At 27.8% G+C, this 16,028-nt stretch overlaps 1 protein-coding gene across 1 annotated transcript; it reads right to left on the reverse strand.

Annotated features, from left to right (window-relative positions):
• Positions 1-3,922: 3,922 nt before the first annotated feature.
• Positions 3,923-5,352, reverse strand: LOC124929599 (benzyl alcohol O-benzoyltransferase-like). Its single transcript, XM_047470007.1, has one exon. It carries the CDS (start codon positions 5,350-5,352, stop codon positions 3,940-3,942), a length of 1,413 nt encoding a protein of 470 aa, XP_047325963.1. The 3' UTR covers positions 3,923-3,939.
• Between the last annotated feature and the right edge of the window lie 10,676 nt (positions 5,353-16,028).

A 16,028-nucleotide genomic window follows, 5' to 3' on the forward strand; every position in this document is an offset into this window, starting at 1 on the left:
TATAAATCATTTGAATAAAATAAATAAAATGAAAGAAGATAGAAAATAAGAGAGAAATGAATACAGAGGATAAATTAACACCATGAATAATTCTAACTAGGTGAAAACATAAACGAATTAATTTTAATAATGCATAAATCTATATAAACTTTTAATAGTTTTTATGTATAACTAGGAAAATTTTCGTGCGATGAACACGGATAAGGATAAAAATAAATTAAATTAAAAAAATTATAATAATATTTATTCAATATTTAAAATTATTAAAATAAAAAATATAACGCTCTAATTCCACATTTTATTAACTTCGATAAACACAATTTATTTTCTCACATGTTTCATCACATATTTTTTCCGAATGAATCTCTCATTTCGTGACTTTACACTCTCACTTTGTCAATCAAATATTTGATTCATATTTTTTAATAATTAGCATCGTGACCTCACACTTTGGTTAATTAAATATTTGATTCATATTTTTTTAACCACTTTCAAATGATACCGGTCTATTATCCATCGACAAACCACATCTCAATCAAATTTGGTTAAAGGTTGTACTTGTTGTTTTGTTATGTTACAAGTTCGAAACCTACAAAAAAACATTTTTAAATTTATTTTTAACCGTTTTAAATTTATGGGCGGGTCAACCCACAATTCGACCAAAGTATCCATTTACTTTCACATAAATATTCAAATTAACCACAGTTCTCGACCCAGCAATCCGAAAACTTTAAAAATTAAGCATTATATATATATATATATATATATATATATGAGTTAGTAAAAATTTGAACTTTTATTGTTAAAATATCTCGCGTTCATCAAATTTGGTGTTGAATCTTAATTATAAAGTGTTGTTAGCCTAGTTGGTTAATGTTTTGTACTTGTATTGTTAGGTTGCAAGTTCGAAACTTACAAATAACATTTTTAAATTTATTTTTAACCGTTTTAAGTTTATGGGTGGGTCAACCCACAATCCGACCCAAGTATCCATTTACTCTCACATAAATATCCAAATTAACCACAGCTCTCGACCCGGCAATCCGGACACTTTAAAAATTAAGCATCATTATATATATATATAGATTAGTTAGTTAAAAATTTGAACTTTTATTGTTAAAATGTCTCGCGTTCATCAAATTTAGTGTTGAATCTTAAATATAAAGTGTTGTTAGTCTAGTTGGTTAAGAGTTGTACTTGTTTTGTTAGGTTGCAAGTTCGAAACCTACAAATAACATTTTTAAATTTATTTTTAACCGTTTTAAATTTATGGGCGGGTCAACTCACAATTCGACCCAAGTATCCATTTACTCTCACATAAATATCCAAATTAACCACAGCTCTTAACCCGGCAATCCGGACACTTTAAAAATTAAGCATCATTATATATATATATATATATATATATAGATTAGTTAGTTAAAATTTTGAACTTTTATTTATAAAATGTTTCGCGTTCATCAAATTTGGTGTTGAATCTTAAATATAAAGTGTTGTTAGTCTAGTTGGTTAAAGGGTTGTACTTGTTTTGTTAGGTTACAAGTTCGAAACCTACAAATAACAATTTTAAATTTATTTTTAACCATTTTAAGTTTACGGGCGGGTCAACCTACAATCCGACCCAAGTATCCATTTACTTCACATAAATATCCAAATTAACCACAGCTCTCGAGCAATCCAGACACTTTAAAAATTAAACATCATTATATATATATATATAGATTATTCAAAATTTTCCTATAATTAAAGAAGGCAATTTTTTCTAATTAATTACAAACTTAGTAAACTTAGAAGTGATATATATATGAGGATAAATTACCTCTACAATCCCTTAAATCCGGAATTTGAATTCCTCCTCAATGTTTAGAGTAACAATATAACATATAATAATCTACATTTGTATTAAAAAATTACATGAAAACATTATTTCAAAAACATTGTTTTTAGTGTTAATATATTAATACATAAAATTATAATTGTAATTAAATTATAGAGATTAATGAGTGTTGATGGTATATGTTGGGGAACATAATTCAAATTTCGAATGGCATAAAGAACACAATATGAGGAATTCATTATAGTAGTTGGTGCAAATGTTTTGGTTCTATGTTAGATTCGTAGTTGAAAGTAAGATGAAATATAGACGAACATTTTACATTGAGTTGAGAAAATAAGAGAAAAATAATAATTTACATGTATAATGTTTAATTATTTGAATACCTAGGGTGCTGGTGTGTCATGCATGCTACTTCTCAATTATTAAAATAATTATTTCAATACCCATAATTCTTAAAGAAATAATACATTTTTTAAGAGTATTTTTAATTTTATTTTTTAGATTTGAAAAACGTTAGTTTAAAAATATAAGAAAATTGAAATTTAATTGTTATTATTATCTTGTTTTTAAAGTTATTTTAGTTTATTTTATTCATTTAATTCAATTATGAGTTATTATTATTAATACAGATGTACTTCAAGGAGCTCGATTTAATACTATTTTTTTTTTTTTTTGTATAATAATATATTTTTTTTGGGAAGAATGTCAATTTTACCATTGAACTATAACGGAATATTCACGTATATCACTGAATTAATGTTTGTTCGTTTATACTACTGAAGTTGAGTTTAATGTTCATCTATGTCACTGCTGGACAAAAACATTCAATTCCGTTAAGTTTTCTGTTAGATGATGACATGTGTGATTGACATGTTATTTTTTAAAAAATTAATATATATTATATTTTTATTTTTTTTATTCATAATTTCTAAATAATAAAACTTTTATATTTTTAAAGGCATTAACCAAATAATATAGACATTTTGAGAGACACTAACAATAATTTACTTTTTTTTTAAATTAATATATTTTTAATATTTATTTTTATTAGCGTTATTATTTAGAAATGTTAATAAAAATAAATGTTAAAAATATATTAATTAAAATAAAGTGAATTATTGTAAATGCTTCTCAAAATATATAATTTATTTGATTAATACCTTTGAAAATGTAAATTAAGTTTTATTATTTAAAATATTAAATAAAAATAAAAATATAATATATATTAATTTTAAAAAAATGACATGTAAATCATACGTGTTATCATTTAACGGAAAACTTAACGGATTTGAATGTTTTTATCCAGCAGTGACATATATGAATATTAAACTCAACTACAGTGGTATGAACGAACAAAAATTAGTTTAGTGATATACGTGAATATTCTGTTATAGTTCGATAGTAAAATTGACATTATTCCCATATATTTTTAAAGAAGTCCTCCTAGAGAATTCAAAGTGACTATCAGTTATTACTAAATATATATTGGGAATGCTAGACACTTACTATTTTTATTCAAACCAAGATAAGTTCCTTTATATACATATGTTCAGGTCGGGATTAGGTAAGCACGTCATGTCCACGGGTTAAGGTATCTTTAGGGACAACTTATTTAATAAAAAGAAAAAATCATTTAGTTAAATTTACAAGTTAAAAAAAAAAAAAAAAAGTTTAGTAGGGTGGTTCAATAAAAAATTTAACTAAAACTAGGACACCCAAATATTTTTTCACCTTCTATTTGGGACAGGGTACTGGTTAGCCTAAACTCGAGTTTTGATATTAAGACAAAACATAACATCAAGAAGTTTATAATTATAATAAAACTTAAAAAGACTAATAATATTGTACAAAATATAGAAATAACAAGAAAAATAAAATATAAGTGGTGCATGTTAACTAGACCTCAAGTAGTGGGAGTCTAAGTTAGCTTTCAAATTATTATCCATCCTCATTAATGAGATTACTTAGAACCCACTTTCTTAGTTCACACTATAAATGTTATATAAACATTAATTTTTAGGTATTTAATAGATTTATGTAGATTTAGATCCAAATGAGAAAATATTTTGAAATCGGTCATCCATTCTATTCCATTGATATGCTTATAAAGTTGATAGGATGTGATAACCTTTTTTAAGTAGGCGTTGTAGTTCCTCCTCGAATACCTTCATGGCAGTCGGTGGGAGGGAGAAAAGCAAGAGAGCTCCATCCTGGTCTTTATCATTCTTACCGGATACATAAAAGTCGAACAACCTAGGTTTGACTCCTATGCCGGACTTGGCTACTCCACCATAGCCAGCCTTTCCCCAACCAAAGTCGACATCCCTAAACCCTACTCGCCTCAAGTCTGAAATTGAAAAAGTGCGTGTCCCCGTGAAGGGAGGTCGTCCCCTCAACACCATGAGGTCAGCCGTCGACTTCATGTACTCCTCCGTCACATCCTCTTTAGCTTCCAATACCAACTTCAATGCGTAACCCAACGGCTCTTTGCATAGCATACCCGCCGTGCTCAAAGCAGCCGGACACGCAACAGCGTTGCCGTAGTAACCGGTTGGGAGTGGCGGTTTATACTTGTTGCGGACATTGACCGCACAAAGAACCCGCACATCCTCGTTTGGTTCCAACCCCAGAGCGATGGTGCGACATCGCCAGATGCAGGCCGTCATCAAGTCGTACGAGGTAAAGTGACGACCGAGCTGCTCGGGACTAGGGACGAGCTGTTTCAATTTCTCCATTTCTGATGACCCAAAAAAGAAAGAACGATGAACTAAATCCTCAAGTGGGGCTCCTCCTCCTGCGTCGACCAACTCATCGTACTCGGGATGAATGCAAGTCACGCGCGGTGGATCCCTGGCGCTCAACAGTTTTCTCTCCCATACGGGTTGTACAGAAGGTGGTGATCGCCCTCTTGCAAGTTCTCCGACAGCCGTTAGGAATTGAACCAGTCCTATCCCGTCGCACATGGTGTGATTGAAGCGGCATGCCATGACGAAGCCACCGCATGTGAGGCGCGTGACCTGAATTAAAAGCAATGGGCATCCAACTATACCACCGTCGTCGACTGAGCCTGGAACAATATCATCGTGAAGAAGGTCTTCCAAGTAAGGAAACGGAGGTTGAAGGGGGATGCCCAACTGCATGAGGGTGATGTCAGCATCGGCCTCTATAAACAAGATTCCTACTTCTCCGGTGCAATCCACGATAAGTTTGCGCCCTTTGCCCTCCATTAAGCGACCGGCTAAAGGATAGTAAAAGACAAGGGCCTCGGAAAGGGCTTCACGAATAACCTTAACTGGATCATCTCTATCACTAATCTGGAAGTCGGAGCCGCCATAGAAGTTTATGATGGGTACCTGAACACGAAGAGCCTCTTGGTCATCTATGTCTGAAAGAGGCAAGTGAACACGAGGGGTCAGCTTAGCCGGAAGCAAAAGCTCTGGTTCCTGTCTTCTCACCGTGAAAACCAACTCTTCCTTGGCTGCATATGCAATACTAGTACTGAATTGGCTGTCCATTAATTAATTTGTCAAGGAGCACTTTGTTCTCATATTAATTTAGAATTTCTAACATTTAGAGGATGAGAAATTGAGAAAAAAAAAGTAATGGCTACTAGGGTGCCATCTACCTTTTATATATATTATTAATAAATTATTAAAATAGTCCTTAGATTTTTACAAAGTAAACAATTTGATTATAAATTTATTAGACATATTAACCACTAATTACAAACTCAATATAGTTAGATATTCCAACTTACATATAATTTATAGTGTGTACCTTCGTAGTAACATTCTTTACCTTTTCCTTCTATAAGAAGATCTTTTATCATTTCTTTGAAGGCATCAACAATATCACATTTGTTTATTTTGAAAAATGATTTTTTCAGAGTGTTTTAGTTGTTCTTCATAATTGGAAAAGGGAGTGTCGGCCATATTAGCCATATTTTTTACCTTTTGATCTTTATTCCCCTTTCACCGATCATTATACCCATTCAACTTAAAACAACCATCTTGATTGTGTCCTTCAATTCTACAATAGGTACAATACATATCTCTTGAAAAACTTCATTTGCTGTTACCTCTTCCCATAGACTGTCTTCCTCCTTTTCCTCTATTGAATTTTCTAGTTTTTTGACCTCTTTATTATTATATGTTATCCTTCAAAAGCATATCGAAATTCTTGCTTTGATCAATCATTAGTGATTGAACTTCTCTTTATCTCTCAATGCTTAGTAACATAGCATATACTTTGTTAATGTTTGGTTTTGAATCCATCAAAAGAATCTATTGTCTAACATTGTCATAATATTCATTCAGACCCATCAAGAACTGTGACAGCTTGTTGGATGTATCTTGTTGAATGACTGATTTTGTCATTTTGCAACAGCAAGTACTCCTTGGTTCACAATCACAAGATGGCAGAGGTTCCAACACTAGGAGTTCATCCCATAATTTCTTGATTTTAGAAAAATACTTCTCTAATGTTAATGGTCCTTGACACAAATTACTAATCCCCTTTTTGAATTTGAAAAGTTTGAGGACCATTATTCTCTTGATATCTTTCTTGAATATCTTTTCAAAGATCTAATGTAGTTGTAGTAGAAGAATAATTACATTTAATTCCATCTGTAATTGTATTAAGGATCCATGAGCGGACCAAACAGTCGACCTTCCTCCACTTATCAAACTCTTTTGGTTCAATTGGAGCAATACATGATCCATCAATAAGCCCTAATTTCGATTTTGCTTCGAGGGCTAGTCAGATTCCACTACTCTAGCCTATATAATTTGAACCGTTGAAGATTGTGGTGCAAATAATCCCTCCTGTATTAACTGAGTTATGAATAGTCATTGTATCTTTGTCACGTTTTTTCTTTCCCATCATTCTGACAGTTTCTTAAATCTCCTCTTTACTTGAAATACTTGTCGAAGAAGAATTCGAAGAAGGCGAAGAAGAATTAGTACCTGAAGAAGAAGATGTTGTCTCAATATCTTCTAATTCTTCTTGTCTTGAAGATCCCGCTCTGATACCATAAGAAATCTACAAGATATCTAAATGTTATATTTAGAGAATGAGAAACCGATTGAGAAAAAAGTAATGGCTCCTAAGGTGCCATTTACTCCTTTTGTATATTATTAATAAATTATTAAAATAGTCCTTAAATTCTTACAAAGTAAACAATTTAATTATAAAATTATTAGACATACTAACAACTAATTACAAACTCAATATAGTTGGGAATTCCAACTTGCATATAATTTATATTGTAAATTTATATTGTAATTAACATAATTCTGATAGATCTTCCTCGCCTTTTATAGTCACATATACAATTCTGTCTTATACAATTCAGGAATTTCGTCCTATTTCATGCTGCAATGTTATTTATAAAATTATTTCAAAAATTATTTTGCAACATTTGAAAACAGTTATTGATAAGCTTGTAGGATTAGGGCAATCAACATTTATTCCTAAACGTTCTATTTCCCGTAACATTCTACTCATGCAGAGCTTATTGAATGGATATGGAAAAAAAACATATCGCCACGTGTGACTTTCAAATTTGACATTAAAAAAGCTTTTGACTCGATCAGATGGGGATCAATCCACGAATTCCTCCTTGATGCAGGTTTTCTAATTATTTTCATTGATTAGATTATGCAATGTGTTTCCACTCCTCACTTTGTTGTGAGCGTGAATGGTATTCATGGAGGATTTTTCAAGGGTGAAAGGGGAGTAAGGCAAGGAGACCCTATGTCTCCTTACCTATTATTCGTCTTAATAATGTAAATTCTTGACTGCATTTTAAAAATTCTTTTGAGAAGTCGTCATTTCAAATTTCACTCGTACTGCAAAGAAGAAGCAATAACCCATATTTGTTTTGCAGATAATCTATTTTTTATGGCTTATGCGGATGTTGAATCTGTTAGTATAATCAAAGATGCTCTAACAATCTTTTCGAGTATTACAAGTCTATACATCAATGAGGACAAAAGTCAGGCTTTCTATGGAGGGGTTAATGAAGAAAGGAAAGAAAACATATTCAATATTATGAGAATCAAGGAAGGTGAACAACTAGTGAAATACCTTGGAGTACCCCTGTCATCAAAACAACTCCAATACAATCATTTCAGACAACTGGTAGAAAAGGTTAGAAATTCTGTCTTGGGTTGGGCTACGAAAAAACTGTCTTATGCGGATAGAATCGAGCTCGTTAAAAGAGTTATCTTTGAAATTATTGTCTAATGGGCACAACAGATAGTCATCCCAAAGAAAGTAATGGCTGAACTCGATAGAATCATGAGAGACTATATCTGGGGAACACAAGGCAGAGGAGAAAAAAAAGTCAAATGAGAGGATGTTTGCACTCCCATAGAAGAAGGCGAACTAGGAATAAAAAGTTGTGTTGAATGGAACAAAACCCTCACCATCAAGAGCTTATGGGAGTTTGAGCAAAAAGCGGACTCCCTATGGGTCAAATGGGTGCATACAAGATTTATAAAAGAAGAGCAGAGTATCTGGACACAAAGCATCAATGAAAGAATGACATGGTCATTGAAGAAAATCCTAAAAACAAGAAAATATGCCTTTCAAATGGTGAAAACCACAGTTGGAAATGGAAGAGGGGTACTATTCTGGCACGATCCTTGGCTGGATAATATTCCCATTATATTCAAAGAAGAAATGCAAGGAAACAGAGTTAGAAGAGAATACATCAAGTACTCATTTATAGACGTCTATGAAGGTAAATGTGATTCACTTTTGAGGCGTATTCCAGAAGGTGATAGAATCCTAAACCTAATGAGGCAGAAGCAACTCAATGAAAGTAATGATGAAATATGCTGGAAAACAGAAAATAATGAGAAGTTTATTACTGGAAAGGCATGGGAAAGGGTTAGAACAAGAGGACAAGAGGTAGATTGGCATAATGTGGTATGGTCTCTAAAGATTATTCCTCGTCACCAATTTATTCTTTGGTTGGTATATAGGAAAAGGTTGACAACAAAAGACAGAATTCGAAAATACATAAACATTCTTGATATCAACTGTGTTCTATGTTCGGGAGTTGAGGAAAGCATAAACAATTTATTTGGAAAATGCTCTTTTATAATACAAATCTGGAGGATGTATGCTGCAAACATTAACATCATTAACTTTCCAGAAATATGGGAAGAAATCCAAGAGTGGATGAAGAATAAATCAAAAGGAAGACCCTTCTATGTAAGTATGTTGAAATGCTACTTTGGAACAGTAATCTATAATATCTGGAAAGAAAGAAATTCAAGAACTCACAGTGGAAGAAGTAGAACCGCTGAAGATATTTGGAGAGATATAACTTCAGATGGAAATGCACTCACTCAATCCTGGAGAGGAATCGAAAGAAATGAATAGAATAGAAAGCTCTGCCAGATATGGGATATTTCGTTTGAGAATGTCACAAGTAGAATAAAAGTAAAAACGTTGTAGGCTCTAATTGATTATTGTTATTATCTGTAATTCAATTATTGTTTCATTGTCAAATTTAGAAATTGTCTAGATCTGATCTTAAATTTTTGTATTTTTTTTCTCTTTTGGTTTTTTTTTTTATAAAATGACACTAATCTGTTTTAAAAAAAAAATTAAAATTGATATATCATATGCTTAGCAATAATTGCATTGTGATAACAATAGAGGCATGGTGCGGTTTCATTAGACATCTCAGAACTTGTTCAGTAAATATCACATAATCAGAAATATTGCATATCTGCATTTGGGGTACAGACACGCATGCATCATATGATTTTGAAAATTTTTGTAAAAGCACGCCTCATTTGTTTGGTAGAGGACTTATTGCATGACATTACTAGTACTGAATTGACTGAATTGACTGCCACTAATTAATTTCTTGTGAAAGTTGTTATTACATTAAAACCCCAGCCGTTTATACGCCGCGTATGAACATTTGCGTAATAAGCTGCTACGGTAATTTTGCGTAATAAGCTGCTACAGTAACTTTGCGTAATAAGTTCACATAAAAAATTATAATCAAACACACTTTTACGTTTAAACTCAATTTTTTTTCTACCTCTCTCATCAGCGTTTAAGATTATAATCTCAGCGTTTTTCTCTCTCATCCTTTTTAATATTTTTTTATTCATTCTCTCTTATCTATTTCATTTATTTCTAATTATTTTATTCATTCTCTCTTATATATTTAATCTTTTTCTAATCATTTTATTCACTCTCTCGTTTATTCCATATATTTATAATATTTTTATATTTTATATTTTTATATAAAATTATTATAATAAAAAACATACATTTAAATATATTTTTATTTATTGTTTATAATATATGTATCTTAATATATAAAACAATTAAACAAAATATGAAATATAAATACAATTTAATATTTTTTATTTATAATTATAATTTTAGAAATGAAACTAGCCTTAATTAAGGCTCTAAAATACTAATTACCATGAATCCCAAAATGAATGATAATACTAAGAGTGTAAAAAAATACAAAAATAAATTGACAATTAAAAAGATTGAGTCATAGAGGAATGGTGAACATGTGAAAAAGATATATTATTAAATACTTTTATATATATCTATATATATTTTATAAATATATTTAAAATTATATATTTATAAAAATTAATATATTAATATATTTATTTTAAAATTTATTATTTTTTAATTTAAGTCATTTATTAATAATTAAAATTATATATTAAAATAAATTATAAAAAATAATATATTAATATAATTTATTTTCAAATATATATTATTTTTTAATTTAAATCATTTATTAATATTTAAAATTAAATTAATAAATATATATAACATTATATTTATATATAATATTAATTATTAAATAATATATTATAAATATTATAAATAAATAAGTTGGACGTTTAAACTGTATCAAACATACTCAAACTTAACGATTAAATAAGTTAAGATCATATCAAACGTACTCAAACTTAACGATTAAATAAGTTAAGATCATATTAAACGTACTTGAGAATAAGCTGAATCAAACTAGAATTCCATATTTAATTATAGACCTGGTTCAGTCCATGTTATTTAAATAACTTGAAGAGAGAAAACTATGATTATACGAATGATTTTGAGGAAAAGATAATGTTTTTTTTTTGATAAAAGACTTAAAGAATATTTATATATATAAATAAAATAAATAATAATAATTTAAAATAGAAAGTATTTTGGTTAATGAATTGATTGATTTGATGAATGAGATGAAGAGTGATGTGATAATTGATTTTGTTGGGTTATTTGGAAAATCCAAATCCGAACGAGGCCATAGACTTTGCTAAATGTTTAATATATATAATTTATAAAAATATTTTATTTATATATATGAATTTGATCTCTCGCATCAGCGTTCATGTGCTTATACCATTTCCAAACGATACCAATACCAATACCCAAACCCAAAACCCTTTTTTCCTTCCAACCGATACCAATACTCAAACTCAAAATGAGTTTTCCCCATTTTATCTCTCCTGCAAACGCATATATGCGTTTGCACTGTTGATGAAATTCAAAATTTTATTTGTTTTTAAAATTTAACCCCTAAACTTAATTTAGGTTCATTTTATACATTAAACTTATTTATATAATTTATTATTTTAATTTATCTATATAATTTAATTCATTTATATAACATAAATTTATAATAATCTTTAAAAAAAATTATAATAATGTTCAAAAAATTATAATATATAACATTTTAAAATTTATCTCCTTGTTATTTATAAGAATAACTTTTAATTTAGTTTGTGTATTGTAATTTTTAAATTTTTAATAAATTTTTATAATTAATTTATAATCAAATTTAAAATAATGGGGTAATATTAAAATATTATGGTGTAATTTATAATATTGTAAAATATATAGGTGATATTAAAAAGTTATAAAGGTTAATGTAAGGAAGAATATTTTAAGAATATTCTTTATTCTTTTAGGTTTGAGAATGAGTTTTTCGGTTGGAGTAGAATTACTGTTTGATGTGACATTTACACCAAAATGAGTTTGAAAATGGGTTTTTCGGTTGGAGATGGTCTTAGGTCATCTCCAACCCAAATATCTATTCTCAAACCTAAAATTCAGTAAACATACCATCAAACAGTAATTCATCTCCAACCCAAATACTCAAACTCAAACTCAAAAAATATTTTTAGAATATTCCTTTTTATAATAATTTTTAATTTTTTCAATATAATCTATATATTTATCTAAAATTACAAATTGAACCTATAACTTTATAACAACTTATTAATTACTTTTAAATTCTCATTCAATTAAAGAAAATTTGGATAAAATTAATTATAAATCAATAATTTATACAACTGCATAAAACAAATTAAATATTATTAAATAAACATAAATTACCTTTCACAAGCAAAAAAAAAAAATACAACAAAACAAACCTTATTAAAACATATTTTTCACATATAAAATAGACGATTTATCAATTCTCGGAATTGGTGTATTCTTCGCACAAATAATCAATTAATGCATTACGAAGTTCAATGTGGACTTCTTTATTTCTTATATTTTTATACCGAGATATGAAATCTTGAAATCGAGTGTTTTCATTTATCACCAATTTGACCTCCGACGAAAGTGTTTTCATTTATTATTTTCTACATGTTTTATTTTATTAAAATTGTTTTTATTATTTATTATTTTTTTATCAATATTGTTTATTAATATAAATTTATAATACGTAAAAAAAATATAAAATATAAATATAAAAAAATTTAAATATAAGTTAATCATATAAACAAATTAAAATTATCATGAATTAAACATATAAATAAATAAAACATGTAAACAAATTAAAATATAAATAAGTTATATAAATTAATTAAAAACAAACTAAAATGATTGAAGTGAAAGTTTTGAAAACTTTTGAGTACGTGAACAGTATTCCTGCATATTTAGGTTTGGAGGAGAGAGATTTTACAGAAAAATAAAAAATGCAGTTGAATTTGCAGGTGGTTGGAAGGATTAAAACCTATAATGGAGTTAAGTTTCCAGGCGGGTTAGAGATGATATTAGTAAAGAGGTAGTGGCATTTAGGGTTGCAACAATAAATATGTTATATTTATTTAGCTAAAATAAAATAAAATAAAATTATATAGACTCCTAACTAGTTGATAGAGTTAAAACTTATAACCATGGCCTCCTTGTATGAATTTTTAAAATAGTTCATACAAAATTAAACATTAATTCACTTCATTTTTATTTATCACATTACTTAAATCATTAACTAAAATATTAAAATATTTTATATTTTAAATTATTATTTTATATTTTAATTATATATATCAATATCTTTTAAGTCATTTTACCAAAATTAGGAAGATCCCCGTGCGATGCACACAGATAAAAATATATTGTTGCAACGTCTCGCGAAATTTGGTGTTGAATTTAAAATATAAAGTGTTATTATTCTGATTGGTTAAAGAATTGTACTTGTTTTATTAGGTTGCGAGTTCGAAACATACCTATAGAAGTTTATGGGCGGGTCAACCAGAATCCGACTCAAATATTAATTTACTCTCACATATATATCCAAATTAACCACAGCTTTCCACCAGTCAATCCGAACACTTTCAAAATTAAGCATCATTATATATATATATATAGATAATTATTATTTTTTTCACCCTCTAGATTTTTTAAAAAACTCAATCCGAACAACACCTATGTTTTATTCCAATCAAACAAACCTATACTACACAATCTTGTAGGTACATTCTAAAAAATAAAAAATTGTATATTATTTTATAATATATATTTAATATTTTAGCCTAATTATTTTTTTTAAATAATAAAGAATAAAATATTTAAAATTATATTTATTTTTTAAATAAAATTAATGATTCTAATATATATAATGTATTTATAATTCTTAAAAAAATCAAATAAAATATTTTTAAGCAATGCTTTTTATTTTAAATTTGTTTTATTTATATATAATTTTATTTTTAATATTAATTTAGAATAGTTATTAAAATAATTATATAATCCTATAATTAAAAAATAATATTTTATTATATATAAAAATTAATCTTATTAAAAGATTTCACTGTAAAATTATTATCTTCAAATATTCTATATATTACTAAATATATGATTTACTACAACATTTGTTTTATTTTGAAATATTTTATTATAATCTTAGTTTTCTAATTATTTCTTTATTACTTAACTTTTCAGTTATATAAATAATTTAAAATTAATTATACATATAAGTAAATTATAATTAATAATAATTTTAAAAAATATTTATTAATTTATAATTTACAAAAATTAATAATTAGTAAGAACATTTATATTAATATATGTGAAATATATAATTAAAAAATAATTTTATAGTTTATTCCCTTTTATTTCATATATATATATATATATATATATATATATATATATATATATATATATATATATATATATATATATATATTATTGTTGTGCATCTCAACTTTTTATACCAACTTTGAATAAAATTATTATTTTTTTCAGTTTTTGTATTATCAAATGTTGTTATATTAGTAAACACTACAAATTTACATCTTATAAATTAAAATAATTATTTTGATTTATGTTTGAATAAACAAAATCAAAATAATTAACCCATGACTAAAAATACAATTAAAACAATTAATTAAATTAATTATTGTAATAATTAAAGATTAATTAATTAAGGAAAATTATTAAAATAAAAATAAAATTATTTAAAATAAATATTATACTCATTTATCACCAGTGAAAACCAACTCTTTCTTGGCAGCAGATGCACCAGTACTGGATTGGCCGGCCATTAATTAATTTGTCAAGAAGAGCTCTTTGTTCTCATATTATATTTAGTATTTCGACTACATCTTCCTCGATCGCCTTTTATAGTCACATGACTCACATATAGTCAAAATAAAATAAATATATATATGTACTCAAATTGATATATCATATGCTTAGCAATAACTGCATTGTGATACCAATGGAGCTGGCATGGTGCGGTTTCATTAAACATCTAAGAACTTGTTCATTAAATATCACATAATCTGATATATTGCATATCTGCATTTGGGTACAGGCACGCATGCATCATATGATTTTGAAAATCTTTTGTAAGAGTACAGTACAGTACAGTACGTACGCCTAATTTGTTTGGTAACATTTAATTGTTTGGTAGCCTAAAGGATTTGAACAATGATATATATTATATATATTAGAATGGATTCAGTACATTTCAATGGGAAATGATAACCGGTTTAATGATAAAAACAAAATATTATATATATATATTTAAATATTTAAATAAAATTTATTCCTCAAATTTAAATAATTTTAAATTAATTTTAATTTATAAAAATTAAGTTAAATTCAAATATAATGTTTACATATATTTATTCATCAAGAATATATAAAGTTGAAAAATATTTTTAAAAAAATATTTAATTAGAGATAGATATATAGAGAAATTTGATGAATTGGCCATACTAAAGGGCCTAAATATAAAAATAGACACCGTTTGGTATAGTTTGTAAAAATGGGCCCTTTTGCCCTGCGAAAAGTTGTATTGCCCCTCGCGCGATCAAATTTCTGCTCGAAAACGAGAAATGTCATTCATGTATTTTCATTTAAAACGCGTGAGTTCATAAACGCGTTTTAGAAGAAACGCGTGAGTGGCATTTCCCGTAAAGGAAAGTCGAGAAATGCCATTCACGCGTTTATGAACTCTCGCATTTTAGATGAAAATGTGTGAATGGCATTTCTCGTCTTTCATCGTATATATAATTTTTTTGCCCTAATTAAAAAAAACATTCACGAATATTGACTCTCTCACTTTCCACTCTGACTTCCAACTTTGTCTTTACAACTGTCGACTTTTCATTCCAACCTCGTTCAACATCATCGTTCGTCGTCCGTCCGTCTCTTCGATCATATATTCAGGTGAGTTTAGGGTTTAGGTTTAATCTATAATGTTCTCTTCGATCATATATTCTGCCATTTATATTGATGGATATTGATGTATCCTTAGCTTTTAGAGTTCATGTATCTTTTATTCGTTTATGTGTGTATATGATTTTGTTGTTTATCTAGTGTTCTTCACTCACGAGTATTATATCAGTGTTCTTATTCTGCATGCATGCATTTCTCGTTTATTCTT

The sequence above is a fragment of the Impatiens glandulifera genome, chromosome 1 (genome assembly GCF_907164915.1).
Source record: "Impatiens glandulifera chromosome 1, dImpGla2.1, whole genome shotgun sequence".
NCBI classification, from domain to species: Eukaryota; Viridiplantae; Streptophyta; class Magnoliopsida; order Ericales; family Balsaminaceae; genus Impatiens; species Impatiens glandulifera.